At 37.9% G+C, this 27,896-nt stretch overlaps 2 protein-coding genes across 4 annotated transcripts in view; one reads left to right on the top strand and one right to left on the bottom strand.

Annotated features, from left to right (window-relative positions):
• Positions 1–198: 198 nt before the first annotated feature.
• On the top strand, positions 199–26,977 carry SLC35A1 (solute carrier family 35 member A1). Its single transcript, XM_082730616.1, has 8 exons — positions 199–478; positions 2,083–2,260; positions 16,909–17,068; positions 17,239–17,391; positions 20,755–20,821; positions 22,962–23,138; positions 23,582–23,716; positions 26,043–26,977. Exons 1-8 carry the CDS (start codon positions 361–363, stop codon positions 26,168–26,170), a joined length of 1,116 nt encoding a protein of 371 aa, XP_082586742.1. The 5' UTR covers positions 199–360; the 3' UTR covers positions 26,171–26,977.
• Positions 26,043–27,896, bottom strand: part of RARS2 (arginyl-tRNA synthetase 2, mitochondrial) — a 61,974-nt gene continuing 60,120 nt past the window's right edge. For 2 of the 3 annotated variants that reach the window (XM_082730615.1, XM_082730613.1), the window contains one exon: positions 26,359–27,896. In XM_082730615.1, coding sequence (XP_082586741.1) covers positions 27,879–27,896 — 18 coding nt within the window. In that variant the 3' untranslated portion in view covers positions 26,359–27,878. The other variant, XM_082730614.1, reaches the window with a different exon arrangement.

The following is a 27,896-nucleotide window of genomic DNA, read 5'->3' as shown; positions in this document are numbered from 1 at the left end:
CAATAGTTTCTATTACTTTACGGGTTCTGAGGGTTTCTAAACAGCCTGGACAGGCGTAAATCACTAACTTAACCCAAGTCCTATTTGCGGCCAAATCTCCTTGGTGAGGACTACAATTCCCAGAAGGCAACGCTCTGCTCCCTTGACTCGGCTTCCTTAGCCGGCCGGGAGATGTAGTTTACAGAATGACACCTTCGACTTGAGTTTTATGCACCTGTCAGCACAGACTAGGCCGTAAAGGCCTCTCCTCCATCCGGGTCTTCCCATTTTCGGGGGTAGCTCGGATTGCTGAGCCTAATCTTGGTGCCAGGCTGGGCAGGAAGTCGGCTGACGGTCGGCCGACGGGGCGCTCTAGGCCGAATGATTTTCGTCTCTATGACCACAAGGAGGCGGTCTCGGGTGTCCAGAGGACGGCGCGCGGAGGGGGCGTGCGTCAGTTCCGCGCGGGGCTGTCGGGGAACCATGGCTGCCCCGAGAGGTGAGGTTGGGGGCCGCCGGGACGGGGGAGCCTGCGAGGGGCGGTGGCGCACAAGCGTCACCACCTGTCCGCGCCCGCGGGGCTCCGGGGCCAGGCGGAGGCGTCGGGCAGGAGGAGCTTGTTTGGAGCCGCTCTGCGGCGTGAGCCGGCGCGGCCGCCTGCTAGGGCGGCGCGGGGCAGTCAGCCTCCTGCCGCGGCTGTCTTGCCCTAGCCGGACTCCGCTCGGGGCCGTTTGGCTGCCCGAGACCGCTCCTGCCCCGACGAGCTGGCAGTGGGCGGGAACCAAATACCGAGGCCCGGGCTGCGGCGGACCGGGAGAGGGGCCGGAGCGCGGGTCCGGAGGTGGACCCGCATCACCCCGCGACTGGCAGGACTGGGCTCTGTCCCGGCCGGGGTCGTCGCGGCTGCGGTCTCTTCTGCGCCTTCTGCCCTACGGATGCTCAGAGGCTTGAGGGCATGCCCCGGGCGCGGAGCCCAAGCAGCGGCTGGTCCCTGTAACAGCCAGGAAAACATCACTGGGGCATTGAAACAGCGCTGAAACCTTAACGAGGTGGCGAAAGCAGTCGTTAACAGAGTTCTTCCCTGGAGAATGTTGTATGTGGTTAGAAGGAACACATTGATATTTTGGGTGGAGGGCGAGATCCACCGCTTTCCCCCCAGGGATGGCACATTAGAGTAATCATATCTGATGACTAATTGCCTTTTCTTGAGATTGCTTCTGATTAACCCCGAAGCACTTTGTTTTGCTGAGTGGGGTGTGTAAGTTAGAACAGACCTGAATTTCTGGACCTCAGAGCTGTAGCTAGGACAGGTTGGGTGACACCCGGATTCCTTCTCCACCCTCTCGCACAGAACATTTGGCTTCAGCTCTGAATAAATGTTAAACAAATACTTAAAGGATGTTTTTCTGCATGGGTGCCAAGTTATTTTCCTGGTTGGGGAACCCACGTTTATTATAAAGCCCTGCCCAGGGGCATTGTAGGCATTCTCCCATTTCAAGTAAGTCCAACCTTAAGAGTCTTTTTGCAGCAACACAGGAAATAAGAGGAAAAAATAGAACTGTTTTGATAAATAACATAGGATGGGGACAGCAAGATTAATGATGGACAGAACTTCAAAATAACAGAATTCATCTGAAATAAATACTGTAAATTGCAGTAAATTACAGGTTTAGGCTTAATATCAATAAATATTTGTTGTGCCTTAGCCAAAAGTCTTATATGCCCACTATAAATATATCATGCCAACATTATATTATAAAGATATATTGAAATATATCTTCTCTTTTATATGAAAGAAATATATGTAATTTATTGTATCCCGAACTAGTGTCAGTATGCTACATAATCTTGCAGTTGTGGCATTCTCAGGAACAAAATCTTTGCTTACCTGGTTGATATTTAAAGTCAGCTGTGTTTTGTGTATGCGTGTTTATGTTCATGTATTTGGAAAGTATTGTTTTGAAATAAATTTTTAAATGCCATGGGTTTTAGAAAGTATTTTGTGCTTGAAATTGGGAAGCATTTTGAGGTATAACATCAGATTAACTTCTATCTACATAATGCTGTTTACTAAATAATATCTTTGTTGCACATATTTTACAGAAAATGTCAGTTTATTATTCAAGTTATACTGCTTGGCAGTGATGACCCTGGTGGCTGCAGCTTATACCATAGCTTTAAGATACACAAGGACATCAGACAGAGAACTCTACTTTTCAACCACAGCCGTGTGTATCACAGAAGTTATAAAGTTACTGCTAAGTGTGGGCATTTTAGCTAAGTGAGTATAAATATTTTTTAGTATGTTAAATTGTTAATTTTCCACTTAGTTAAGGTATTCCTTTATTAGAAAATTCAGGCTACATTTAATTGTTCTAGAGCTGTGTTTCTCAACTTGGGCAGTTTTGCTCCACCGGAAATCTTTTTTGGTTGTGTCCACTTGGGTGATGCTACTGGCATCTGCTGGGTGGAGGCCGAGGATGCTGCCGAACTTTCTACAATGCACAGAACAGCCCTCTGCAACAGAGAATCAACCAGCCTCACGTGTTAGTAGTGCTGAGGTTGCAGAACTCTGCTCTAAACCAGGGGCTGCCAAATTATGACCTTTGCGCCAAACCCTGTTTTCTGCCTCTTTTTGTTGCAGCAGAGACTGTGTGGCTTACAAAGCCTAAACTATTTACCATCAGACCCTCACAGAAAAGAATGACTGACTTCTGTTTTAGAGGCATATATGATAAAAATAGTTTATGTTTCTTGCATGTTTTGCATTGTAAATGCTAGGCATGGTGCTAAGTGCTTTTCATATATATCATGTAATTTTATCTGTATTTACCTGTTTTACCTGTACAGCACTGAGGTTCCTCAATATTAATACTCACTCATTATCATTATTGCTCACTTTTCTTAGTATGTGGCAGCACTGGGCTTTGAATGCGTAACATCGTATGAGACCCATTTTAGCTAAGGATGCTGTGTAAGAGAGGTTCAGGAATAGGGGTTTTGGAATGACACAGACTTCATTTTAAACCTAGATGCACTGGGATTATGAGTTTGCACACATCTTTTAACCTCTCTAAGCTTTAGTTTATTTATTTTTTAATTGCAGAAAATAATACAGGGTTGTGAGAACTAAGTAAAACTCCATAGGAAATAGCATTGGGGAAAGATTTATGAGATGCAGACCCTTTTGGGTCATATGGCAGGTGAGGATTCATACAGGTTTCAAGATGTGAGTTCGTGAGAGCAGGGTACCAGTGAGGAATAGTGTGTGTGTAAGCTTTTAGACAGAAACAAATTTCATATGAGCACTTTTAAATTTCATTTAACAAACATTTATTTCTGTGTTATGATTTTATAAAAGGTGTTGAATATACGAGTCTGAATGAAAGAGATATGGTTTCTCCTTGCTTGGAGCTTAGGCTTAGAAGAGAGAAAGTAAGCCAGTAAATACACACACGATGACATAAATCATGTGAAAAAATACTCTAAAAGTGGTTTGTGGAGGGAGAAAGGAAGAGAAAATTAACTTGAGGCCACATGGTGGCAAGCTTTAATATATTTTGAGTTTTGGGGCACCTGGGTGGCTCAGTCAGTTTAGTGTCTGCGTTCTGCTCAGGTCACCAGCTCACAGCAGGGAGTCTGCTTCTCCCTCTCAGACTGTCCCTCTCCTCTGCTGGTGTGCATGCGTGCTCTCTGTGTCTCTAGGGCACACATGCTCTCTCAATAAAATAAACCCTCAACTAAATAAAATCTTTAAAAAATTAATTCTTTGGGCTGAGATACTGTGGCAGCTTAACTTGTTAGGTTGCAAGTAGGGTGAAATCTCAGACCTTTCACAGTTTCTTAACAAGATTCCTTTTTATGGAAATTAGGCTTTCTTCATTCTGGATAATGCCAGGTAAATGGGAGGTCTTATTGTACCTTTAAAAGGCAACGTTCCAGAGGCAAAAAGTCTCTGTTTAAAACTCTACAACAACTTCTACATAACAACCTAGGAGTTTAATAAAATCCTAAGGCTTGGCTTCTTTTAAGACAAATATACAGATATTGGAAGAAGAGGGATAAGGGAACCCATCTCTTCTTTTTAACCCCCCAAACTCCCTGGGGAGAAAAAAATTGTGACCCAAGAATGAAATAGGACTGTTAGGCATGACATCAGCCATTTTAAACTGTAGGGTCAAATCACGATTCAGTTGTTTTGTAACTGTCAGGAGTTTTTAAAAACCAATGTGCAAAAAACCCACAACAAAACAAAACAGTGAGGCCTTTGGTGTAACTCCGCCATTGAGCTGTGTTCTGTCAATCCACCTGTATTGGCTTTGTTTTATTTTGATGCTTTTCCAACCTTGGAAAGCTTGGTGTGTAGTGTTTCTTATTCTTCAGTTATTCAGTATTATGAGTATGGTCAGTTGTAGTTTACTTTGTGGAAACTTTTTTGGAAGTTACATAAAAATCACAGAAATTTCTAAGAATTCACCAGGCAAGTCAAATGATGGTGCTGAAATAACAACAGTGTGGAAAACCAAATACTGTACTTGATCAGATGCTCCTCATCAATAATTAGTTGCTGCGGCTGTCACCCACCTAATGTAAAGGCTTACAAGAGAGGCTCTTTTATGAACCTTTATCTGCATAGTACACAAGACCAGGGACAACCAAGAAAAGTAAAGAATTATGACATGCATAGTTTTAGTAGTTGGCATTTGACATTCTAAGGCTAACAAGAATTTGGGGGTCAAGAAGAATCATTTAGAGCATACAGAGTTTCTAAGTGGAAAAAGCACCAGAAAAATTTACAAAGCATGAAACTAAATGCATTTGAAATTATTGGATTTTATTTTATTTTATTTTTTATTTTTTTTTTAAGATTTTATTTATTTATTTGACAGACAGAGATCACAAGCAGGCAGAGAGGCAGGCAGAGAGAGAGGAAGGGAAGCAGGCTCCCTGCTGAGCAGAGAGCCCCGTGTGGGGCTTGATCCCAGGACCCTGGGATCATGACCTGAGCCGAAGGCAAGAGGCTTTAACCCACTGAGCTACCCAGTCACCCTGAAATTGCTGGATTTTAAAGTGAATATAATTTTTATGGAGAGTATGTTAGTAAATTTTCATGTGCTTATTCAAAACACATTGGGAGAAACTAAATACCTGCTATTCATAACAAGAAAATATTTTATTTTTTGGAATAAAGAATTTACTTAGAATAGTAAGAATGCCCATTTCTTAGAATGGTAAAAAAGCGAAAGAGAAAGGAGAATGATTTCAATGTAGGAAGTCACAGATTGATCTTTACAAAATGAAAGGACCCTGCTGGTGCTTCTTTAACAGTATGTGGTGAGACCTTGATAATGAAACTAAAGCCCAGCTATCTGGGAAAGATACCCAGAGAAAATGTTCAAAGTTGGTTCTAGATCTTGAAGGGACAACTGGCTTATATTAATAAGCTGTTAATAACTGTTCCCGGTTGGAAACAGTTTGGAATGTGGAGAAGACGAATAAAATACATGGCCAGACTCTGGGCTGCTAAAAATGAATTGAACAGTTAAGAGTTGCAGCAAATGAAAGACCCAGTAACTTTATATTTGTCTTTTTTATTTAATCATGTGAGGTTTGCAAAGAAGTAAAAGATTTTCTAGATACTCTTCATTCTGTCATTTCTTTGTACACTTACTAAAACTGGTAACTTAAAAAAGTGGTTCAGAGGCAAATAGGCTGTTATATAGTTTGTCAAAAGTACAGGTTGGATATTACTGCTTTATTTTCTGTGATGGAGAAACTTAAAATATCAGAAAATATTTGTGGTAAGAGATTAGATTTTGTTTTCAAATTAGAAGCAATACTTTATCACTTCAGAGAGGATAACAATTTCAGGACATTGTGGGAGAATGTGAAAGAATTATATTAGAAATAACTAAAAGTTTATATCTTAACAATCTTCAGAGAAGAAAAAGAAAAAATTAGATCCTGGTGATAAAGTAAAATTTCTCCCATATTGTGAAAATAAAGTTAATGTCAAAAGTAGACATGTTAACCAAATTCTGATTTGAAAATTTTGGAGGGCAGGAAAAGGAAAAAAAAAGCCTGGAACTACTATTTAAATGGAAAATTAAAAAAAATTATTAAAGGAAGTACAGCTTTCTTCCCTTTTTCCCAGTCTTTATCCCTGTGATAAAGTGTAATAATTTTATAGAGTTGACATAAATATTATTTCTGAACTTCAGTTTTATCTGAACTATGCAAAGCTTTACCTCATAGACCAGTCTTCAGCTGTTTGTTTATTTAGTATGGTCTCTACAGTAATGCTCTTTGCTCAATAATAAATTTAGTCATGGCTAATTGTTAAAGTACATATCTTTTTATACTATGTAGAGATAGGGACAGAGACTCAGGAAATTTCTCGAAATTCTTAGTGTCTTGCTTATAATTAAGGTTCACTTACAGAGAAACAGATCATTGCCATATCCAAACAATATGTTTCCCTTCAAATATTTTAAACATGGTCATGCTTATGTCTGTTTCAGTGTGTTACTAAAAGATGTAATGAGACAGTCAGGTGCATTCATTTATTCATTCAGTCATTTATCAAGCCCTAGTTATATGCTCAACACTGTTTCAGATGTAAGAAGTATAGTTGCAAACTACAGAGGCATCGTTCTGTCCCCATGGAGCTTACAGTCTAGTAAAAAACCAGATATTAAGCAAATAAGTAATAAATTTGTGGTGTTAAGGATAAATAGAGGATACTGTAAATAAGTATAATAGAGGGTTTCCATTTGGGTTGGAAGGCTTTCTCTCTGAGAAAGTTACATTTAAACCTAGACCTGAAGATTGAGTAGGAGTTGTATAGGAAAAGAGAATAGAGAAGGCAGAAAAATTCTTGACTCTTAAGTAACAACAGCAGCAAATCAGTATGTCTGCAGTGTTGTGAGAAGGGAGTGGTGCTAAGATGAAGCAGGTGAGGTCTGCAAGGTGTCAAGAGGAAGTCCATGCATGGTCTGTGAAGAATTTTGGATTTAGATGCATTTGGAAGTAATAGAATGGTTTAATTCAGGGACTAACCATGGCAATCCATTTAGCTTTAAGAGTCACATTGTTCTTTGAGAGAATGGATTAGAAGAGTGCCAAGAGTTGGAAGTAAGGAAGCTTATTAGAGGCTAGACATAATGGCCTACTAGGACAACCCAGAATGAAGAGAAGCTAATGGATCTGAGTTGTGTTCTGGAAGGAGAATCTGTAGGACTTGGTGGTGGGTTTGGATACACAGTCGATCTGTATTTTTCATAGTAGTTATGTTCTATGAAGTCACCATAGACACTGAAGTAGTGAATATTGATCTAGTGCTCCTAGGGGAAAACAGTGTTAGGTTCCTGGGAGCTTCACGTCACAACATTTTCATCAGCCAGTCAGTATATAACCTTGTTTTATGTGTGCTCCTGTTTAAAGACACCTTATTTAATATATGTTAATCTATTAGCTTTGAGCTCAGAGCCAATAGCACTAAGTCATGCCTAAAGAAATCTTATCTAACATCTATTTTCTCTTTAAGGCACATTACAGCTGTCTTGGATTTGGATAGTATGTTTGGGGGCCATTTTAAACAGAATTACCACCAGAAAGCCCCCAAATGTGGAAAACGTGGCACTAAATAGACTACATTTGCTTACAGTATAAAAGCTGAAACAAAAAGGCAGAACGTTGTCTTTTTTTTTTTTTTTTTTTTTTTTACCTTAGCTGGGAATATGTGTATTAGGCAACTCTCATTTTTGGCCTCTCTGTACTTGTCTGCCTGTGATTGTAAGAGCGGTGAGAATATTGATTTTGGGGATTGCAAATACACTTTAGCAAATAGGCAGATTCACACATACAGAACTCACGCGTAATGAGGGTCAAGTACAGTCGGCGAGGAAGGGAGGAGATAAGAATCCTACCCAGGTTTCTTCATACGAAAAAACTGGGTAAATACAGTTGCTTTTTTCTGAGGCAGGAAGAAAAGCAGATTTTAGGGAAGGGGATATCAATACTTTAATTTGGGGTAGATACAATATAAAGTTTTTAGTGCCTATGAGACATCCAAGTGGGCCATGGAATAGGAGGTTGCATGGATGAGTCTGGAACACAGAAGAGAGGTCTGGGCTGGGAAATAAATATGGATGTCTTTATCACATTAAGTATTTAATCTCATGGGATTAGAAGAGATTGTCAGAAGAGAGTAATCTCATAAAAGTATTCTCATTTTCAATGCCCTTTAACTCCGTATACCTTAAGGATTCCTATTTCTTGGACCAAACAACCAGAAGCCACAGAACCTACATAAAGAGGAACACAATACTGGGTGCAGTATGTTTAGACGAACGGAAGTCAGCTTATTTTAAAAATAACGAGTCTGGTTTGAGGCAGTGTCTTACAGTTTTATGTGTTAAATGAAGCAGACTAAAAGCTTAATTTCAGGGCGCCTGGGTGGCTCAGTGGGTTAAGCCGCTGCCTTCGGCTCAGGTCATGATCTCAGGGTCCTGGGATCGAGTCCCACATCGGGCTCTCTGCTCAGCAGGGAGACTGCTTCCTTCTCTCTCTCTCTGCCTGCCTCTCAGTGTACTTGTAATTTCTCTCTGTCAAATAAATAAATAAAATCTTAAAAAAAAAAAAAAAAAGCTTAATTTCAACCAAGTGCCCAAATTAGGTAAATTAGAATATTTCGGTCCTAACAATTTAAGCAGAGGCAGTTGCTCCAGAGATGGTTCCTGGTGAGCTTTGGAGATCTAAAGTCTAGTCACTCATCTCTTTGTCAGAACTTTGAGACTGATAAGGGACTAATTAATATAATCTCTGTCTAATAAATTTGATCTGACCAAATGGATCAGCAAGGTTCCAGACTCATGTTTTAAATGAATGGGCAGTTTCTCAGGATTGAGGTGGTAGGGAGTTTGTATACCTAGGGAATCCTATTGGGATAGAAGTCTTGTTGGCAATGCAGGTCACGTGGCAGAGACCCCATTCTCTCTGGTTCTTTCTCTTCCTTTTCCTCTTTCCTGGGGTAGTAGTATTTGAGGTTGCATCCTCTGAAGCATGGGTATTATTTGATAAAAACTTTTATAGTCTGGAGGGTATGGCGGACTTGCTGAAACACTGGAAGACAACGGCTTAATTTTAATCTCAAATCTTTTCTTTGCCCAATTTATATATAGTAAAAAATAAATTCCAAGTGAAATTCACTTGAAATTTTCTGTGTGATATGTTTAGGATATTTAACTTTTTAAAGGAAACATAGATTTGCTTTGGTGAGGAGTGCAGTTTGTATTGGGGCAGCAACAACTATGGGCTAAATTTATATTTCTTCAGGAAAATAGTAAAAACACATCTTTCAGATTGTGGTAAGAGAACAGGAGGCAGAGAAATGCATAGTTTGGTGTGGTCTCCAAGAAAACTGGGCATTAAATGTGGAAAATATTTACTGCTATAATATATAATGTTGTAAGCTAAAGTGCCTAAGAAAAACCAAGAATAGTGCTTCTTTTTGGCACTTGTGAAAAATGAGTTATTGAAAACACAATGAGCCGATATCTAACTTCTTTTCTTTAGAAAGCAAGAAACTACACTCTAGAATACAATCTGTTAATCACTGTCAAAATGTGTTATGTAAAAGGCCAAACATCTTTTAGGATTGCAGCAACTAAATTTGCTGCATTCAGACATTCAGGGTTCTGTTGAGAGTGGCAGGCTGCCAGAGCGATGGTGTTACAGAAGCATTCTTTCCCGTCTCCCCTCAAAGGGAAACAGGTAAATACAGCCAGTTTTCATTTTCAGTCTTGTACCTCTCTTTTAGTTGTAGGTATAATTTCATCTTCTGTGATGAGAAATCTTAGGCTGAGGAAAGATTTATTTGCCAAAGATACCTAGAAAGTGATTAGCAGTGATAGGATTAGAAGATGTTCCCTGATCTCTAATTTTCAAATTATAAGTCTTCCAGAACAGTGAAATAATTGAGTAGTTTTTGATTAGCTATGTCAAAGATAAGAATATGGTAGCATTGTTAGACATTTCAGTAATTTTCAATTTTATTTTTTGCTTTTTCTCTTATTTTTTATTTCTGAATGCCAACCTTTTGCCCATGCATATTTTATATTCTTTCTCTGTATATATTTGTGCATTTTCCCCCAAACTATTTGAGAGGGAGTTTTATTTATTATTTACTTATTTATTTTTAAAAGATTTTATTTATTTATTTGACAGAGATCACAAGTAGGCAGAGGCAGGCAGAGAGAGAGAGAGAGAGAGAGAGAGAGAGAGAGAGGAGGAAGCAGGCTCCCTGCTGAGCAGAGAGCCCGATGTGGGGCTCGATCCCAGGACCCTGGGATCATGACCTGAGCCGAAGGCAGAGGCTTTAACCCACTGAGCCACCCAGGCGCCCCTTGAGAGGGAGTTTTAAATAAGATGCTCCTTTGTCCCTAAATTTTAGCGCGTATTTCCTGAAAGCAATGACATTCTGTTACCTAACCATAAGATAGCCAAATTGGGACATCAGTATTTATACAATACTGTTATTTAATTGACAGACCCAAGGTAATTTTGCCTATTGCCCTAATGTCCTTTAGTAGTGAAAGAATTACATTTAGTTATGATATCTCTAGCTTCCTTTAATTGGGGCAGTTCTTCCATCTTTCTGTTTTTCATGTCTTTGACATTGTTGAAGAGCATAGTCTGTATGTCCCTCAGTTTATGTTTATTGAAAGCTTTTTATGATTAGATTTAGTTGTATTTTTGTTTTTGTGGTCAGAAAGATCACAGAAATGATGTGTCCTCAGTGCATTGTATCATCAGGCATGCAATCTATTTGCCCATCACTGGTAATTTAATTTTGATTTGATTAAAGTGCCTTCTAGCTTTCTCCACATAAAGCTGTCAATTTTCTCTTTGTAATTAATGAATATCTTGTGGAGAGATACTTCATAGCTAAGTCAATACCATTTTTCCTATCAGTTTCACTTAGATTATTACCCATTGATGTTGCCAAATGGTAATTTCTTAATTCTGTCACTCCTTGTACTTTTATTAGTTGACCTTCTACTCTAAGAAACTTTCCCTTTCTTTCTGTTTCTTTCACACACACAGAACATAGATTCATGGATTCATTGTATGGGCTGGAATACATTATCATTATTTTGATGCTAAAATTATCTCAGGGCAGTGGGATCTTCTTAAACTGCTTCCTGTTTTTTTATTTTTCATATTTTCATCAATCTTTGAGCAGTTTATTTAGCATAGGAAGATATTTAAGGCTTATCTTCTACTTTACCTGCCTCAATCCTGAAATCATACATTTCTCAAAGAAGCCTTGTTCCTTTTTTTTCTTTTTTTGGAGAGTGATATTTAGAATCACTAAATCACATAATCTAGACACTAGGTGTGCCCGTTGCTTCTGGGGTATCGTTGCTTCTTGGCCCCTTCAGTAGAGGCAGGAAATATACGTATGTGTGTCCATATACACCTATTTCTGTACTTCTGTATGTATATGCATATGTCTGGGGGTATAACATGAGTTATAGATTTTTTGATACCTATAATTTGATCTAATACCATAGTTCATTTTAAACTTTCCTTTTCATATTTGTGTACTTCCTTAATGGTGACAAGTCTAGCTTCCATTATCCTTAAGATATTTATTTGCTCAATCTTCAAGTACATACATAGATTCAGTTTCTAACATACTGCTGTAAAAAAAACTAAAGTTCAGTATTTGTATGTAGTTCTTTTTAACTTTAGTTTTAGAACACATAGTAAAAAAGACTTTCTTAAAATACTTGGGTTACTTCTCTTTTTTGTGTAATTTTGTTATTCATTTTAAAAACTGACAGGTTTTATTTATAATTAATTTTAGGTTTTCCCATGCTTGTTGATTTTACTTATAATTTACAGTAATTTTTGGAATATGAAATTATACTTACTGCAGTGAGCTAGAACCAAAAGAAAAGGAGTGCAGGGAGGAATTAATGAATGGCTGCTTCAGTAAGATTTAAAGTTTACATGGTCTAATTGGTGAATTTTAATTACATGTACTTTGCATATATACCTGATATATGCTGTGTTCCACTTAACTTTTTCCCCCCTGCTTAAATATTTTTTCTTAGAGATTGTTCCATGTCAGTTCATAGAAATGTCTCATTCTTCGCAAGAGCAGCATGGTGTTTTATTATATGGATGTATTGTATGTACTAAGCTCTGCTCATGGGCATTTTGGATTTTTGCAGTTCATATTAATTTATCTTTTTAAAGATTCTATTTATTTGACAGGGACATTTATTTGAGCAAGAGAGGGAACACGAGCAGTCTTCCTGCTGAGCAGGGAGCCCCATGCGGGGCTAGGGGTTCATCCCAGGCCCAACGGCAGCTGCTTGATGACTGGGCCACCCACGTGCCCCAACGTTGTTTGCGTCTTTCTACATACACTGTTGTGCATCCGTATGATTACATCAGATCACTTTTAAATTGAAGAGGAAATTACTAAATCCTGTTTTGGGGGGTTGGGGACAGATTTGCAGTTTGATGTTGCAAAAGTTCTATATGTGATTAAGTTGATTTTAAAAATTCTTTGAGTTATAAATTACCAGTTTCTAAGTTATAATCTGATTGAAACATAAAACAGTATAACATTTAAAATATTTTGGTTTTTCAAACCAGTTACTACAGCAGTTCACAGGAAAATTACCAGTTAGCTGTATGCATTACTAAATGCTATCATAGCTATTAAAACTGGTAGTTTTTATTTAAATTTGTCACTTGTGGGATGAAGAAAAGAAGTGCAAAGCTTTTACATTGTCTTAGAACAAAGTCAACTTTTTATTGTTTGCTATTCACCAGTCTATAAAGACTGAGTAAACCTAGCAGGATGTGTAAATGTACTATAGTTTGGGTGTGGATAGTAATAAAGCAAATGCATTATGTAAGGCTGGAGAAAATATTTTACTCCAGAAAAATTATTTTAATTATTTTTTATTATTACCTAGAATAATATAGCCATCAAATACTTACTACATTATAGATTATCCAGTCCTATTCTGTTTCTCCTGCTGGGTTTACATTTTCTTTTTATTGCTAAAATTTGGTTTATATTTTTTCATAACTTATTACTACATGTAATGTTAGATCCAAATATTTACTTAACCTTTTAGACTTCCTTTTGTTTGTTTCCTTTCAAACTTTCCTACTGTTTGCAGTCACTCTTCCAGAAGACCAGAAATACTGTTCTTCTAATACAGTCTGTAACACTGGGTTTTACATTTTTGACTGCCTCTTTGTACCCATGTTGTAATGGGTTTAGGGTTATAGGAAGGAAAAAAAAGTCATGTACCTTGTTATGATGGGTATTTTGTCCTCAAATAGCCTCATTATTGGTGTTCATATCTAGGCCTCAAAGTCCTTTATGTGAGTTAATCATATTTAACTTTACAGATGATAAGAAATCTATAAATAAGATTTAACTTTAAGCTCATGAGTAACTTCTGTGTTCCATTTTGCACAGTGCCTTGGTAACTAGCCAAAGAATTGATTATACCTACTAGTAGTTCTTGTCACGTCAGGAGCTGGAAGAATGAGGCCTACTTTTTGACCAAACATAGGTCAGAAAGAATTGCTTTCAGTGGTTGTTAGGAAATTTTAGGGTAGGGGCGGCGGTGGGGGAGGCACCGCAGAATTTCTTTGGGTAACAAAAGGTTGCACATAGATTCTATAACAGTGATAAAAATCAAAACAAATTGTTCAAATATGAAATTTAATGGGAGACTGTATCTAAAGAAATTTTGTATGTGCTTTTTGATTATACCTGCTCTTTTTCTTATCTAGCAATGTCATTTATAGAATTGAATTTAATATATTTAGTTTTGTGGGTTTTTTTTTTTAAAGATTTTATTTATTCATTTGAGAGAGAATGAGAGAGCACAAGCAAGGGGAGCTGCAGAGGGAGAGGGAGTAGCAGGTTCCCCGCTGAGCAGGGAGCCTGATGTGGGGCTTGATTCCAGGACCCTGAGATGAAGGCAGTCACTTGACTGAGCAACCCAGGCATCACAATACATTTGCTTTTAACAAAAGGTACTTAGTAAAAGATTTGATTTCTAAGCAAACATCAGAGCAGGAAAATGGAAGGGAAAATCGCCTTTGGTTTTTGTGTGTTCCTTTTTATAGTATATTCAAGGCTGTAGTATATTTAGAATTGATTATTTTTGTTTAATAGTAGAACAGTAAATGACTACTAGTGTTTCTGGAAGATGTGTTATTGTTATTTTTCTCAGTAGTGCTCTTTTTGGGATTCTCTCCTTGTTCTGGGGAGAGTTTGTAGTCTCCCCCCAGGTGGTGTGCGTTCCTTTTCATATAGATGCACCACTGTGGTGCAGAGTGTGTTGAATTTGGCAACAGAGGAAGACCTGTAGCGAAGAAGGAGGTCTTTTGTTTTCATGACCTAGGCCAAATTTCCTGTCATACTTAAGCATTTTCTTGGGGGGTATACTCCAGTGGCTAGGCATGGGTAATGAGTTTGACATTGTGGACTCTCTGCTCTCCTTCAGAATATGTGTAATTATTCTTGCAGTATTTAAATATGACAAAATTCAGTTAATAACTGTTGATTCTGTTAACATAGTAGAGGTTCACTGTGACTGTTATTAGCTTTGAGTTGAAACAGATCTTTCTCCTCACAGAAATATCATGGTCCTGTCTCTTAAGGATGTTGTGAACTACAGTTAGGACCCTTTTGTTAAAGACCCTTTTTTGCTGCTGATGCTTATTACAAAACTTTTTTTTTTTCCCCAGGAAATTTTCAAGAGGGGAAATAACCACATTAGCTTGTTCCTCCTGAGAATAGTTAAGAGCACGTATAATCACTCTGCATCAAGTAGCAAACTTTCTGTATATTAAATATAGTTTACTTTTGTTGGTATTAGTAAATTATTTCCTGCAAATTTATAGTTACTTCAGTTTTATGGTAATATGCTTCTATTTATTGTCTGTTTCATAGCACTGATCTAATTTACAAAGAATATTGACCTGAATTCCTTAGCTCCTATTTCAAGTGACTTCCCTAAGTACAAAACACTTTTTCATGTTTGTAATTTAGATCTATTATAATTTTTAAAAACCTTTAAAAATAGATATGTAACCTAATTAAAATAACAAGGGTGAACTTGATATAATGGCAGTTAAAGTGGGAGGGTTTAATTTTTTTTTTCATTTATTTTTTTATAAACATGTATTTTTTATCCCCAGGGGTACAGGTCTATGAGTCGCCAGGTTTACACACTTCACAGCACTCACCAAAGCACATACCCTCCCCAGTGTCCATAACCCCACCCCCCTCTCCCAAGTCCCCCTCCCCCCAGCAACCCTCAGTTTGTTTTGTGAGATTAAGAGTCACTTATGGTTTGTCTCCCTCCCAATCCCATCTTGTTTCATTGATTCTTCTCCTGCCCCCTTAGCCCCCCATGTTGCATCTCCACTTCCTCATATCAGGGAGATCATATGATAGTTGTCTTTCTCTGATTGACTTATTTCGCTAAGCATGATACCCTCTAGTTCCATCCACGTCGTCGCAAATAGCAAGATTTCATTTCTTTTGATGGCTGCATAGTATTCCATTGTGTATATATACCACATCTTCTTTATCCATTCATCTCAAAATGTTGAAAATAGAACTACCCTATGACCCAGCAATTGCACTACTGGGAATTTACCCTAAAGATACAAACAAGTGATTTGAAGGGGCACGTGCACCCAAATGTTTATAGCGGCAATGTCTACAATAGCCAAACTATGGAAAGAACCTAGATGTCCATCAACAGATGAATGGGTTTAAATTTTTACAGGTAATATCAGCAATTCTGGATTCTTGTTTTATTTAATATGCTTAAAAACTACTGGAGCTTTGGGGCGCCTGGGTGGCTCAGTGGGTTAAAGCCTCTGCCTTCGGCTCAGGTCATGATCTCAGGGTCCTGGGATGGAGCCCCACATTGGGCTCTCTGCTCAGCGGGGAGCCTTGCTTCTCTTCCTCTCTCTGCCTGCCTCTCTACTTGTAATCTCTGTCTGTCAAATAAAATAAAATCGTTAAAACAACAACAACAACAACAACAACAAACTCCGGGAGCTTTGACCAGAGGTTGATGATGGTAAACCTAATTGTCATATTCCCAAATCAAACTTGTAATTGTTTTCCTTTTATGCAGTTGTTGGCATGTTTCTTTGAATCTAACATTAGTTGAAAATTATAAAAACAAAATAAATTTGCTAAATTACATCAGTGGACCTTAACATATTACAGCTATTCTGTGTGTGAAGGAATCTTATCAAAAGGACACTGTTGGGGCGCCTGGTTGGCTCAGTTGGTAGAGCAGGTGACTCTTGATCTCAGGATTGTGAATTTGAGCCCCATATTGGGTGTAAAGATTATTTAAGAATAAAATCTTAGAGGCGCCTGGGTGGCTCAGTGGGTTAAGCCTCTGCCTTCGGCTCAGGTCATGATCCCAGGATGCTGGGATTGAGCCCCACATCGGGCTCTCTGCTCAGCAGGGAGCCTGCTTCCTCCTCTCTCTCTGCCTGCCTCTCTGCCTACTTGTGATCTCTCTCTCTGTCCAATAAATAAATAAAATCTTTAAAAAAGTAAAAAATTAAAAAATTAGGGACGCCTGGGTGGCTCAGCTGGTTGGACTGCCTTCGGCTCAGGTCATGATCCCAGAGTCCCGGGATCGAGTTCCGCGTTGGGCTCCCAGCTCCACAGGGAGTCTGCTTCTCTCTCTGACCTTCTCCTCACTCATGTTCTCTCTCACTGTGTCTCTCTCAAATAAATAAATTAAAAAATTAAAAAAATTAAAAATTAAAATAAAAAGAATAAAATCTTAAAAAAAAAGAAGTAGATGCTCTTTAATTTTCTTTCTCACCCTTTTGTTTTCAAAGAGAAACTGGTAGTCCTGGTAGATTCAAGGCATCTTTAAGAGAAAATGTCTTGGGGAGCCCCAAGGAACTGATGAAGTTAAGTGTGCCATCATTAGTGTATGCTGTTCAGAACAATATGGCTTTCCTAGCTCTTAGCAATCTGGATGCAGCAGTATACCAGGTAAGTGGAGGTAAAGGACAACGAAAAGTGCAGAATCTTAAAAAATTTTATGGTTAAAAGATTTTTATTAATGCTTTATCACTTTATATTTTTCTCCATAATTCTGTTAATATCAAAGTATTTGTATCAGAGATTGTTACGCATTCATCAATTCATTGTTTTGTTTCTAGGTGACCTATCAGTTGAAGATTCCCTGCACTGCTTTATGTACTGTTTTAATGTTAAACCGGACACTCAGCAAATTACAGTGGATTTCAGTTTTTATGCTGTGTGGTGGAGTCATACTTGTACAGTGGAAACCAGCCCAGGCTACAAAAGTTGTGGTAAGAAACCAAATGCTCCCCAGAACTAAACTAGAAGACTTCTTTAATAAGTCTTGTAACGCTTTAGACAGTCACATTGATGAATGTAGCACAATTACATTTCTTTGACTGAAAATAACCTTTGCCCTACAGATAGGCTTTTCTTGTTTTTACTCCCTTATGATAATGAAAGATAATATGACTCATTGGTCTTCTCTGCCCCCTTTAGTCTTCTGGAGGGGAATATGCATAAAATATGTTAAGAGATGGAAGGTACCTTAATATAACCAACCCCCTTTGTTTTATGGGGACAAAATTGAAGTCCACAGAGGTAAAGTAACTTGTCCAAAGTTACACACTGAACAGCTAACCTGTGACTAGACTTGTGCCAGTTTCCATAGTTTGTATGGAAATAATTTATTGGGAAGTAAGGCAAACAGAAGTTTGTGATCCCTCTGTGTCCAATAAATAAATAAAATCTTTAAAAAAGCAAACAGAAGTTTAATATGAACGTTAACACTTCACACCGTTAGAAAAGATGTTAGGTCTATGTATACAGCTAACACATGTGAAAAGTTCAGTAAGCTAAAGCAGAGTATAGGGCAGCTTTCCTACTTTTGGGCCACTATAGAAAATTCTTTCATATTTTAAGTGAAGCGTAGTTTCTTGTAACTGCCTTATTGTTTTTTATTCTTTTCAGAATACCTCAAATCCCTTTTAGCTGTATATGATGATCATTTGAGTGTTTGAGGACATTGTCATACCACCACATTAAAGGTTGTAATCCAAGTCTTTTTTTCCTCCCCATTGAGGCAGCTTTGTTTTTTTGCTTAAGATTTTATTTATTTGAGAGAGAGAGAGCATGAGGAGAGGCAGAGGGAGAAGACAACTCCTCACTGAGCAGGGAGTCTGACACTCAACCGACTGAGCCACCCAGTTGCCTGTTTCTTTCTGTAATAGAGTTTCTAAAGATTTCTTGATCTTTGGCTTGCCTCAGTACTTACCTTGTATTTCTCTTCTAGGTGCATTCATTTGTTTTTGTTCCTCGGTAGTCTTAAAAACTTCCCAATGTCTCTAGATGTTGATTGAACAGTGTGAGGTATAACTTGTGAAGTCCCTCTTTTGTTCTGAATACTAGAGACTTGTTAAATTAGCCTGTGGGTTTTGCAGAGAGGATAGCCATTCTGTAACTGACTATACACAAAGTTGTTTCACACACATATATTTTATTGCTAATGTGTTATGTGCAGTGGGCTTCTAAATCAAAATGCAGGATACTTTTAACTTATTAAGCATATCTTGTTAGTTTTGGTTCATTGTTCAGGTCTTTGAGGTCTTTCCAGACTTTATTACCCATTATTAGGTTTTTTGCATGTTATGTGTTCTACAGATTTGAGAAATGTGTCTAGGTCTTCCCTGAAAATTTAGGACAGGACAAGAGTTCTGTGGCTATACTTTTAGATCTCTCTTTAGCTGGACTTTTTTCCCTCTTGCTTAATAAACCTTCCCTCTCATAGTTTTTAAAGGGCCTCCCAGGAATTTGAGGGTGCATTAGTTGAGGCTGTTCTGGCTTGAGGTCTCTTAAAGGTTGTAATCAAGATACTGGCTAGAGGTGCAGTCAACTAAGACCCGAGTGTGCCTGGTGGATATTTCTAAGGAAGCTCATTCATATACCTGGTAGGCTGGTATTAGTTGTTGGTCTAGCTTGATTTTATTTTGTTAGCACTTTGCTGTATGAGAATTCACTCAACTCTAAATAGACTTGTACGGCTACTCTCACTACATTTGTCTTGTTCACAAAAATACTATGTAAACCTGTCAGGTTTCTTGCAAAACACTGTCTTATGGAATCCCCTCATCACTTACACTAACCAGGAATCCCTTCATAAAAAAATTTGGTATGTCTCAGTTTAGGGAAGCCATGTTCCAGTGGTGGCCATTAAACTTTTTTTTTAGAGAGCGCGCGTGTGAGCAGTGGGAGAGAGAGAATCTTAAGCAGGTTCCACACGGGGTTCAATCTCACCACAATAAGATCATGATCTAAGCTGAAATCAAGAGTCAGACACTTAACTGACTGGGCCCCAGGCATCCCCATTAAACTTTTTAAGTTATCTGTTCTGGCATTTTGCTGGTAATCTACAGTAGCAGTAACAGCTGCAGTCACTTATTACCAAGCTTTCTCTCTCATTTAACATAAAGCAATACTCTCCTTTATTCTGAATAAGGTATGTTCTTGTCATAGTATAGTCATATATCTCAACTCTTTAGTTTCAGTGTTACTATTGAGATAGTATTTATTTCTGAGGAAAGACTGATGAAAGCCCGAAGATTAGTTTAGGGAAGAAAGAGGAAATAAACTTGAAATAAGTTAGGGCACATACACATGTTATCTTTTAGCACAGAATTAGGATTATATTTACTTGTCAATTTCTCCTATCCATGAACTACTTAAGAACCAGAACTGTGTCTCTTCATTTTTTTCTCCTTTTTTTTTTGAGAGAGAGAGAACACAAGTAGAGGGAGCTACAGGCAGAAGGAGAAGGAGGCTCCCTGCTGATGGGGGAACTCCAGCCTAGGACCCTGGGATCACGACCCAAGCCAAAGGCAGACACTTAACTGGGTCACCCAGATGTCCCTATCATTTTCCTTTTTTTTTTTTTTAAAGATTTTTTATTTATTTATTTGACAGAAATCACAAGTAGGCAGAGAGGTAGGTAGAGAGAGAAGGGGAAGCAGGCTCCCTGCTGAGCAGAGAGCCCAATGTGGGGCTCGATCCCAGGACCCTGGGATCATAATCTGAGCCGAAGGCAGAGGCTTTAAACCACTGAGCCGCTCAGGTGCCCCTATCATCTTCCTTTTTATTCATTTGGTATATAAGAGGTATATCTGGTACATAGCAAGTAAGGTGTTAGCATTTGATAAAAATTCAATAAAGTAGAAAAACTTAAAAGTGATTATGTCATCCTGTTACAGATATAATGTGTTAGGGAATAAATGAGGTAAACTGTTATCATTTCCATGGTTGATGCTATCAGGGCCCTGAGTTAGGGTGGTGGCAGAAGTTAAAATTAAGAGGTAGACTGACTATGCAAAATGCTGTGCTAGCTTACCTCTTGCTGATAGGAAACAGGCACACGTGTTCTGGTAAGTATTCACCATGGCTACAGTTTGGGGGACACATGTTGTATCTTAAGTGCTTTGGTTAATCTCTGGGATGGCCTTTTGTTTGTTTCTGTTTTATTCTATAGGATACTGTGTCTGAGGTGGCATATCCTTTCCAGAGAAACATAACACAGATTTTTGGATTTTTGTAGCATTTGTTTACTCTCTTAGATGAATTCTATTTGTTAGTCACTAATAACTTTCAAAACATTATTATTGCAGGTGGAACAGAATCCCTTATTAGGGTTTGGTGCTGTAGCTATTGCTGTATTGTGCTCAGGATTTGCAGGTAAATCATAAATGTATTGTTTTAGTCTTAAAATTTTTTAAAAACATTAAACTCTAAATAGGGATCTAGTTTATCTTATTTCATCGTTTAACAACTTTATTCCCATAGGCTTATTCTCCTACTTACGGAGTTTTGTGCCAGTTGTTACTTACTTTCAGGAAATATGTGGAATGGCAGTGTTTCGGTTCAGACCTCAGTCCGTATTCATACTTAGTTACCTAAGAATATACGTCATGCTTACCATCCTCGGTCCAGCTAAGAACCCAAAAGTAAATGAGCAGAGACTTCTGAAAATGGAGGAAGTTAGCAGTGAGAAAGCTTAAGTACCTCTTTCCATTTTCCTGGAAGTGGCACTTTCTTCAGGCAAGATTCCTTAAAGGGTCTATGTTGCCAGCTCAGTATCTGATTTTCCCTGTTAACCTCAGGTTCTTCCTCTGCTTTAACAGATTAGGAATTATGGAGTAGGGAGAAAAGGGGGTGGGGTGGGGTGGAGAACACCTCAGAAAGATTAACACATACAAGTAACAGCCAAAAAGGGAGGGACGAGAACCAGAGTCACTAACATCAAAGTACAGTATGTGTTTTAGAAATAGTTCCAACAGAGGAAAGCCTGAAAGGTTTTTTTTTTTTTTTTTTAATTTTTAAGAAGATTTTATTTAGTTGACAGAGAGAGGGAATACAAGCAGGGAAGTGGGAGAGGGAGAAGCAGGCTTTCCACTGAGCAGGGAGCCCAATACAATGGAGGGCTCGATTCCAGGACCCTGGGATCATGACCTGAGCTGAAGGCTGCCACTCAACTGACTGAGCCACTCAGGTGCCCCTGAAAGTTCTTTTTAATAAAGAGTGTATTAGTTATAGCTGTGTTTTTATTATTAATCTTTATTTGTGCTATTTCAAGAATTAGGACTCTTTTTACTTTTGACTAGGAAAGTAGGCGGGATATGGAAGTGAAATATTGCTCTATGTGTGATAAGGGAAAAAAATCCAAGTTCAAGAATATACTTAATGATAGCGTCATGCTAAATTTGTATTCTAGGAACCAGCAAATTAGAAACAAAAACTGAGTTACCCAAAAAATAATGCGCTACTAGACTTTTGGCACTACTCTGAATAAGTAAATGTTTGTGTCCAGCATTCTATTTAGTTCAACCTTTCAATACACAACTTAGGAAATGGTGGGTGGTTTAATATCCCTTTATGCTTGGAGTAACTGAGCAGGTAATAATTAAGTGGGTTTCCCAGATAGAATATTAAAACATGGGAATAGGAATAGCCATTATGTTTGTTTCCATTTTCTGATTTTGTTTAACACATATTTATCAAAAAACAATCTTGTTTTTCATTAGAATTTTTAGTTGATTATTATTTGGCAGTTTTTAAGTCTGTAATTAACATGGTATTTTTAATGAAAATCTTTGATGTCCCCATATACCCCCTAAGTATAAAGCTTAGAGCAGTGGTATGTGATTTGGGATATATGTGGTGAGGAGTCATTTGCTCTTTGGGAGTATCTGGAAAACATATGGACCTCAACCCCAAGAAAATGTATGGAGACACAAAATGTATTACTTACGGAGTTTGTGGTCCTTCTGACATTGTGTATGAACTTGGCTTGTGGAACCATACTTTAAAGGAAAATGGCTTCCCCTCAGCAAGTTTTATTTAAATTTCATTTTGGTTGTGTTACTCTGAAAAAATCCCAAGTGGTGATTATATAGGTTATTTTGCAGAGTTTTCATTACTGGGTAGATATTACAGGGATATGATTAAGAAAATTGACTCTAATAGTATAGTTTTCCAGCTGACCAGAGCAAGTCTATTATTGGTATTAACAGAGAGCTGCTGTGATCTATCTTACTGCTATAATAAAGGCAGAAACTGTTTTTAATAATTTGAGTCTCCTGTTAAATGTGGGTTGGAAAGTTTCCTTGGTTATTAAATTTAATAGCTCTATAAAAATATACATTGCTAATGTTTTATATGCCACATCACAACCAACAAAATAAATATGCTTTTGAAGTTTGTTCCCTGAACCATATACTTTATATTATCATACCTGTGTTATTGTTATTCTAAATGAGAGGCATTTTAAATTAATTTTTAGTAGTTATCTTTAATATTTGTCTATCTTTTTTTTCAGGAGTATATTTTGAAAAAGTATTAAAGAGTTCAGATACTTCCCTTTGGGTGAGAAACATTCAGATGTATCTATCAGGGATTGTTGTGACATTAGTTGGCGTCTACTTGTCAGATGGAGCTGAAATAAAAGAAAAAGGATTTTTCTATGGTTACACATATTATGTCTGGTTTGTCATTTGTAAGTATTCAGGAATTAAAAGTTCTGGGTAGTCCTCTTTCCAGAAAAAGTTGTGTTTTAAGCCTTTATAGCATTTTGAAATTATTCCTCTGATACTGTGAACACTGGTTTGAAAATGTAATTTTGGTTTTATTGACTGACTTTTGTGGCATAGCTATCCCAAAGCAATTTTGCTTTCACAATCAAAAGTATCTAATGTGTTAGCAATAAATGTGTACAATTTAGTAGTAGACCACATAGCTCTCTGGGCATGTGAAAAACAATGTTATTTTGTAGGAACCATTACTCGATTTTAGTACAAACTCTCTCAGATGGCTACTTGCAAGGAAAATAGTATTTTCCTAGGTAAATTAGTATGACATCTCTGGGGGTGAAAACTGCCTCACAATCATAGAATGTTTCATTATTTGAGTGTTAAGATTTTATTTCTTTGTGTATACAAGTTCTTGCAAGTGTTGGAGGCCTCTACACTTCTGTTGTGGTCAAGTACACAGACAACATCATGAAGGGCTTTTCTGCAGCCGCCGCCATTGTCCTTTCTACTATCGCTTCAGTGATGCTGTTTGGGTTACAGATAAGTATGTCTTCGTTTGTATTTGAAGTTTTTAACGTAGAAGAGCTTCCCACTTGTTGATTCACTTCATCTATTCTTAAATATGGCAATTGGTCATATAGTGTTTACCAAAATTCTTTCTTTAGTTTCTAGTTGTATGGGACATGGATCAGCAGTACTGAGGTAGCTGCAGCGGTCCGCGAGCTTATGCTGGGGCGGGTGCTGGTTCTACTGAAAGTGAGAGGGCTACGGAGGAGTTCTTTCGTAGTCAGGAGCTCCCCATTTCCCAGGTTTGAGATCCAAGACAACTTGAGTACTTCTTACTTCTGGGTGAATCCAGTGTGGTTAGGTATGCGGGGAAATGAGTCCAAGGACTTCACTGTAACTGCACTACTGTGAGGAATCATTCCCCAGACAAGGCTCTCCATGATGAAGAAAGAACAGAAAATTCTTTCATTGCCCTGAGTTTGTACCTTCCTAACTTTTGGACGTGGGTATAAATTAGTTTGAAGCAAATTCCAAATCTTAATTAAAAATCTGTTTCATTTAATATGTAATTAATACAGATTTCATTACTGTAGCTGGCATTCTGGCACCTTCATTGCGCTAGTTCTTCCAGTAGCCTGCACCCAGCATTAAGTTGGCTTCTGAATTGTTTAGGCAGTGATGTTGATTTAACATTCCATGGTGCCATAATAATCATTTTCTTTACTGATCAGTTATACTCAGTCTGTTAAATATTGATATTAAAAAAATAAATATTGACCTATATTTATGTTTGATTTTAAAATTCATTCTTGATATAAATGCAAATAGAGGAATGCCAAGCTTGTAATCTCAAAAAACTATCTTATAGTATGGTTTACTTCCTGCCTATACCATTTTTTAGTTGTGCAGCCTTGAGGAAGTTACTTAAACTGTGGCTTAGTTTCTTTATCTGTACAATGGGACTGGCAGTATCACCCATCTGCTAGGGTTGTTTCAGGTGAGGTGTTTAGAATGGTGCGTGGCACATAGTAAGTATTCTGTAGGAGGCCAACCACTTACCATTCCAATATCAGTATTCATAGGTCCTTTCATAGATGTATTTCTTACCTGACTTGGATGAACTTTTTTTTTTTTTTAAGATTTTATTTATTTATTTGACAGAGAGAGATCACAAGTAGGCAGAGAGGCAGGCAGAGAGAGAGGAGGAAGCAGGCACCCTGCTGAGCAGAGCGCCCAATGTGGGACTCGATCCCAGGACTCTGAGATCATGACCTGAGCCGAAGGCAGCGGCTTAACCCACTGAGCCACCCAGGCGCCCCTTGGATGAACTTTTAATTGTAGTTCTGATCCTTCCTTAGCTTAACAAATCCTTATGCTTTCAGTCAGTGTCCTTATTGATGGTCAAGGAAATTAACTAGAACATCTTAGCAGTCCTCCTTTTTTTTTTTTTTTTTTTTAAAGATTTTATTTATTCTGGGTGCTAGGGGTGGCTCAGTCATTCAGCCTTTACCTTATGGCTCAGCTCATGATCCCAGGGTCCTGGGATCAAGCCTGCATCAGGCTCCCTGCTCAGCAGGAAGCCTGCTCCTCCCTCCCCTACTCCCCTTGTGTTCCCTCTCTGGCTGTGTTTCTGTCAAATAAATAAAATCTTTTTTTTTTTTTGGAAGATTTTATTTAACTGGACAGAGAGCAAGCACAAGCAGGCAGAGTGGCAGGCAGAGGGAGAGGGAGAAGCAGGCTCCCTGGTGAGCAGTGTCTGACATTTTATACATAAAATGCTTACTTGTCAAGTTTTAGACAAGCTGTAATTTCTTATCCTGATTTTCAGGATTAGGAATCTTTTTTAAAAAGCTAATAAAAAATGGAATTGTACTCAATAAATCACCACCTCATCTCTTATTCAGAGATCTTCACTGGTTTGAGTCATTGGTCATTTAATCTGGAATTCTGCTCAACCACCTTTAACTCTAAACTTCCGCAGGTTTTTAGTACCATGGAAAAGCCATATTCCATTGCTTTTCTTTAAATTAGCATATAGAGAAGTTAGTACAGTCTTTGTCAGTGGTCCAGGACAGGCATACCTGTGTTCTTGAAAAGCATGTAGTCAGTCCCTTGATTGTTCCTTTTTTTCGGGGTAGGTAGGGGTGAGGGTGGAAGGATGGCCTGAGGGATGGGTAGCTAGAGTTGATTATCTTTCTAAACCTTACCATCATAAAAATAGAACACTTAGATCTATTTCCCATATGATCTAATACTACAGACCTATAACTGAAAGATTTCAAAATTTAAAATTGATTATTGTTATATAATTTTAAGGACACAAATACATATTAAGCCTTTTTTTATCCCCCCATTCTTTTCAGCACTCACCTTTGCCCTGGGCACTCTTCTTGTATGTGTTTCTATATATCTCTATGGATTACCCAGACAAGACACTACATCCATCCAACAAGGAGAAACAGCTTCAAAAGAGAGAGCTGGTGGTACGTGATTTCAGCCTCAAAAGAGATTCCTACCAAGACTAAAGAAACTATCTGCATTAAACTAGAGCCTTAAGTCAATCCCAGAAGATAGCTTAAACAAAAAAACAATATGTTAACTGTGTCATAAGAATTAAGAGGAAAACTATCTGAGTGAATTGCTATAAAGATTTAATGTGGCCTGTTTTGAGTCACGCTGTTTTGTTTTAGAATGAAAGAATTTTATTATTGTACATATAATGTAAATAAAAAGTATGGAGAGGTGTGGTGTTTAAAAAAAAAAATCACGTGAGGATAACAATATTCAAGTAACAAGGTTTGGGACAAGGTTAAAGGTTCAAGTGCCAAAGCCATTTCTGTACGAACTGTTTTATTGTTCTGGTACCAGGGGAGAAGGACCATTCCCTCCTTGTTCTCCAATTCATGGACAGTATTTCATCCCAGCAGCAGTAATGACCTAGCTCTTTTTTCTTACAAAAGATAGGCAAAACCAAGATAGGCTAGTTCAGAAGCAAACAATGTGTAACTTCTCAAACTGAATCTATTTCATAATGCAGACAATGACTTCTAGGTGGTGAATGAGTACTCCTGTAAGTGCTGTATTTGTGCCATTCATTGTCTGGATTCATGTTTCTTTGCGGTTAGATGATCTACTTTTCTTCAAAAAATATTTCTAATGTCACTTTTGTACTTTTTTTTATACAGTATGTTTAAAACTATTGGGCTGTCAATAATTTGTGAAATTTCAGTGTTTTTAAAAAATTTTCTATAATGTTAATGGGAAAATTCAGCAATAAACTTAATTTATTTATATGAAATCTGTATCACTTTTTGTATTGTGATTATAAACCATTAAGAAAATGCAAAATGTAAAACAACCAAAAATATTAAATTTTTTTTCTGTGTTGGAATTTTAGGGTTCTTTGGTTGCATATAAACCAACTCTGGACTGGCCTTTGTCAGCAAAAACCGGAGTTTATAACGATGGCAATCGGGGCAGTAGGACTCTAGACTGCAGGAGATAATGTACAGTCTTTTCAGGGAGCTGCTTTTGGAAACAGTAGGCCCTAATCTTCACTGTCCCTAAGTCATTTCACTCAAGATTCAGAGAAGTGAATTCAAATGAGGTGGCTACCACAGATATGGGATATGATCTCCAAACAAGGGGAGGAGGATACAGGACATGAAAAACATGTCCCAATTGTACACTTTTATTCCATGGCTGGTTTGTGCTAAGGAAATAATGATACTTGGAGTAAAAAATCAGTAATCTGGAAGCTAACATATTTAAAATTGAGACTGCGTGGATGAGTCTTTTCTAGGACTAAGAAGGTATACCACTTGCCAATATAAAACTATCTTCATTCAACTACAGAAGTGTTGGTTCATGCTAATTTCCTTCTCTATTCGTAAAAGTAGATTGTCACTAATATTCAGAATACTTCTAGCAGCAGCATTTACAATAAATGGTAGCAGTCTGAATGGAAATACTGGCAGATGAGGATGGCCGTACTGACTGAACAGACCGCATCAACTTATGTTACCTGAACAAATCACACAAAATATCCTTGACCAATATGCAGGTACACGAAAGAAATGACCTATGAAACTTCATTTCAAATTATGGTTTAACTGATGGGACAAATTTTTATAAAAAGATCCTAGTACAATATGTGTACAAGTAATTCCTTGTCATTCAAATCTATTCGGTTTCCAAGTTCATGCAGTAAGAGTTAC

This window comes from Mustela nivalis (assembly GCF_964662115.1).
Source record: "Mustela nivalis genome assembly, chromosome: 5".
Lineage (NCBI taxonomy): Eukaryota > Metazoa > Chordata > Mammalia > Carnivora > Mustelidae > Mustela > Mustela nivalis.
The sequence above is the reverse complement of the archived record's forward strand: the minus strand, read 5'-3'. Positions and strand labels throughout refer to the sequence as shown.

Excerpts from the sequence above, each read along its gene's own strand:
- SLC35A1 (XM_082730616.1), top strand. The coding sequence starts at position 361 with ATGATTTTCGTCTCTATGACCACAAGGAGGCGGTCTCGGGTGTCCAGA. Across the intron at positions 20,822-22,961 it reads ATTGTGCTCAGGATTTGCAG|GAGTATATTTTGAAAAAGTA; the intron begins GTAAATCATAAA and ends CTTTTTTTTCAG. Across the intron at positions 23,717-26,042 it reads GCTGTTTGGGTTACAGATAA|CACTCACCTTTGCCCTGGGC; the intron begins GTATGTCTTCGT and ends CATTCTTTTCAG.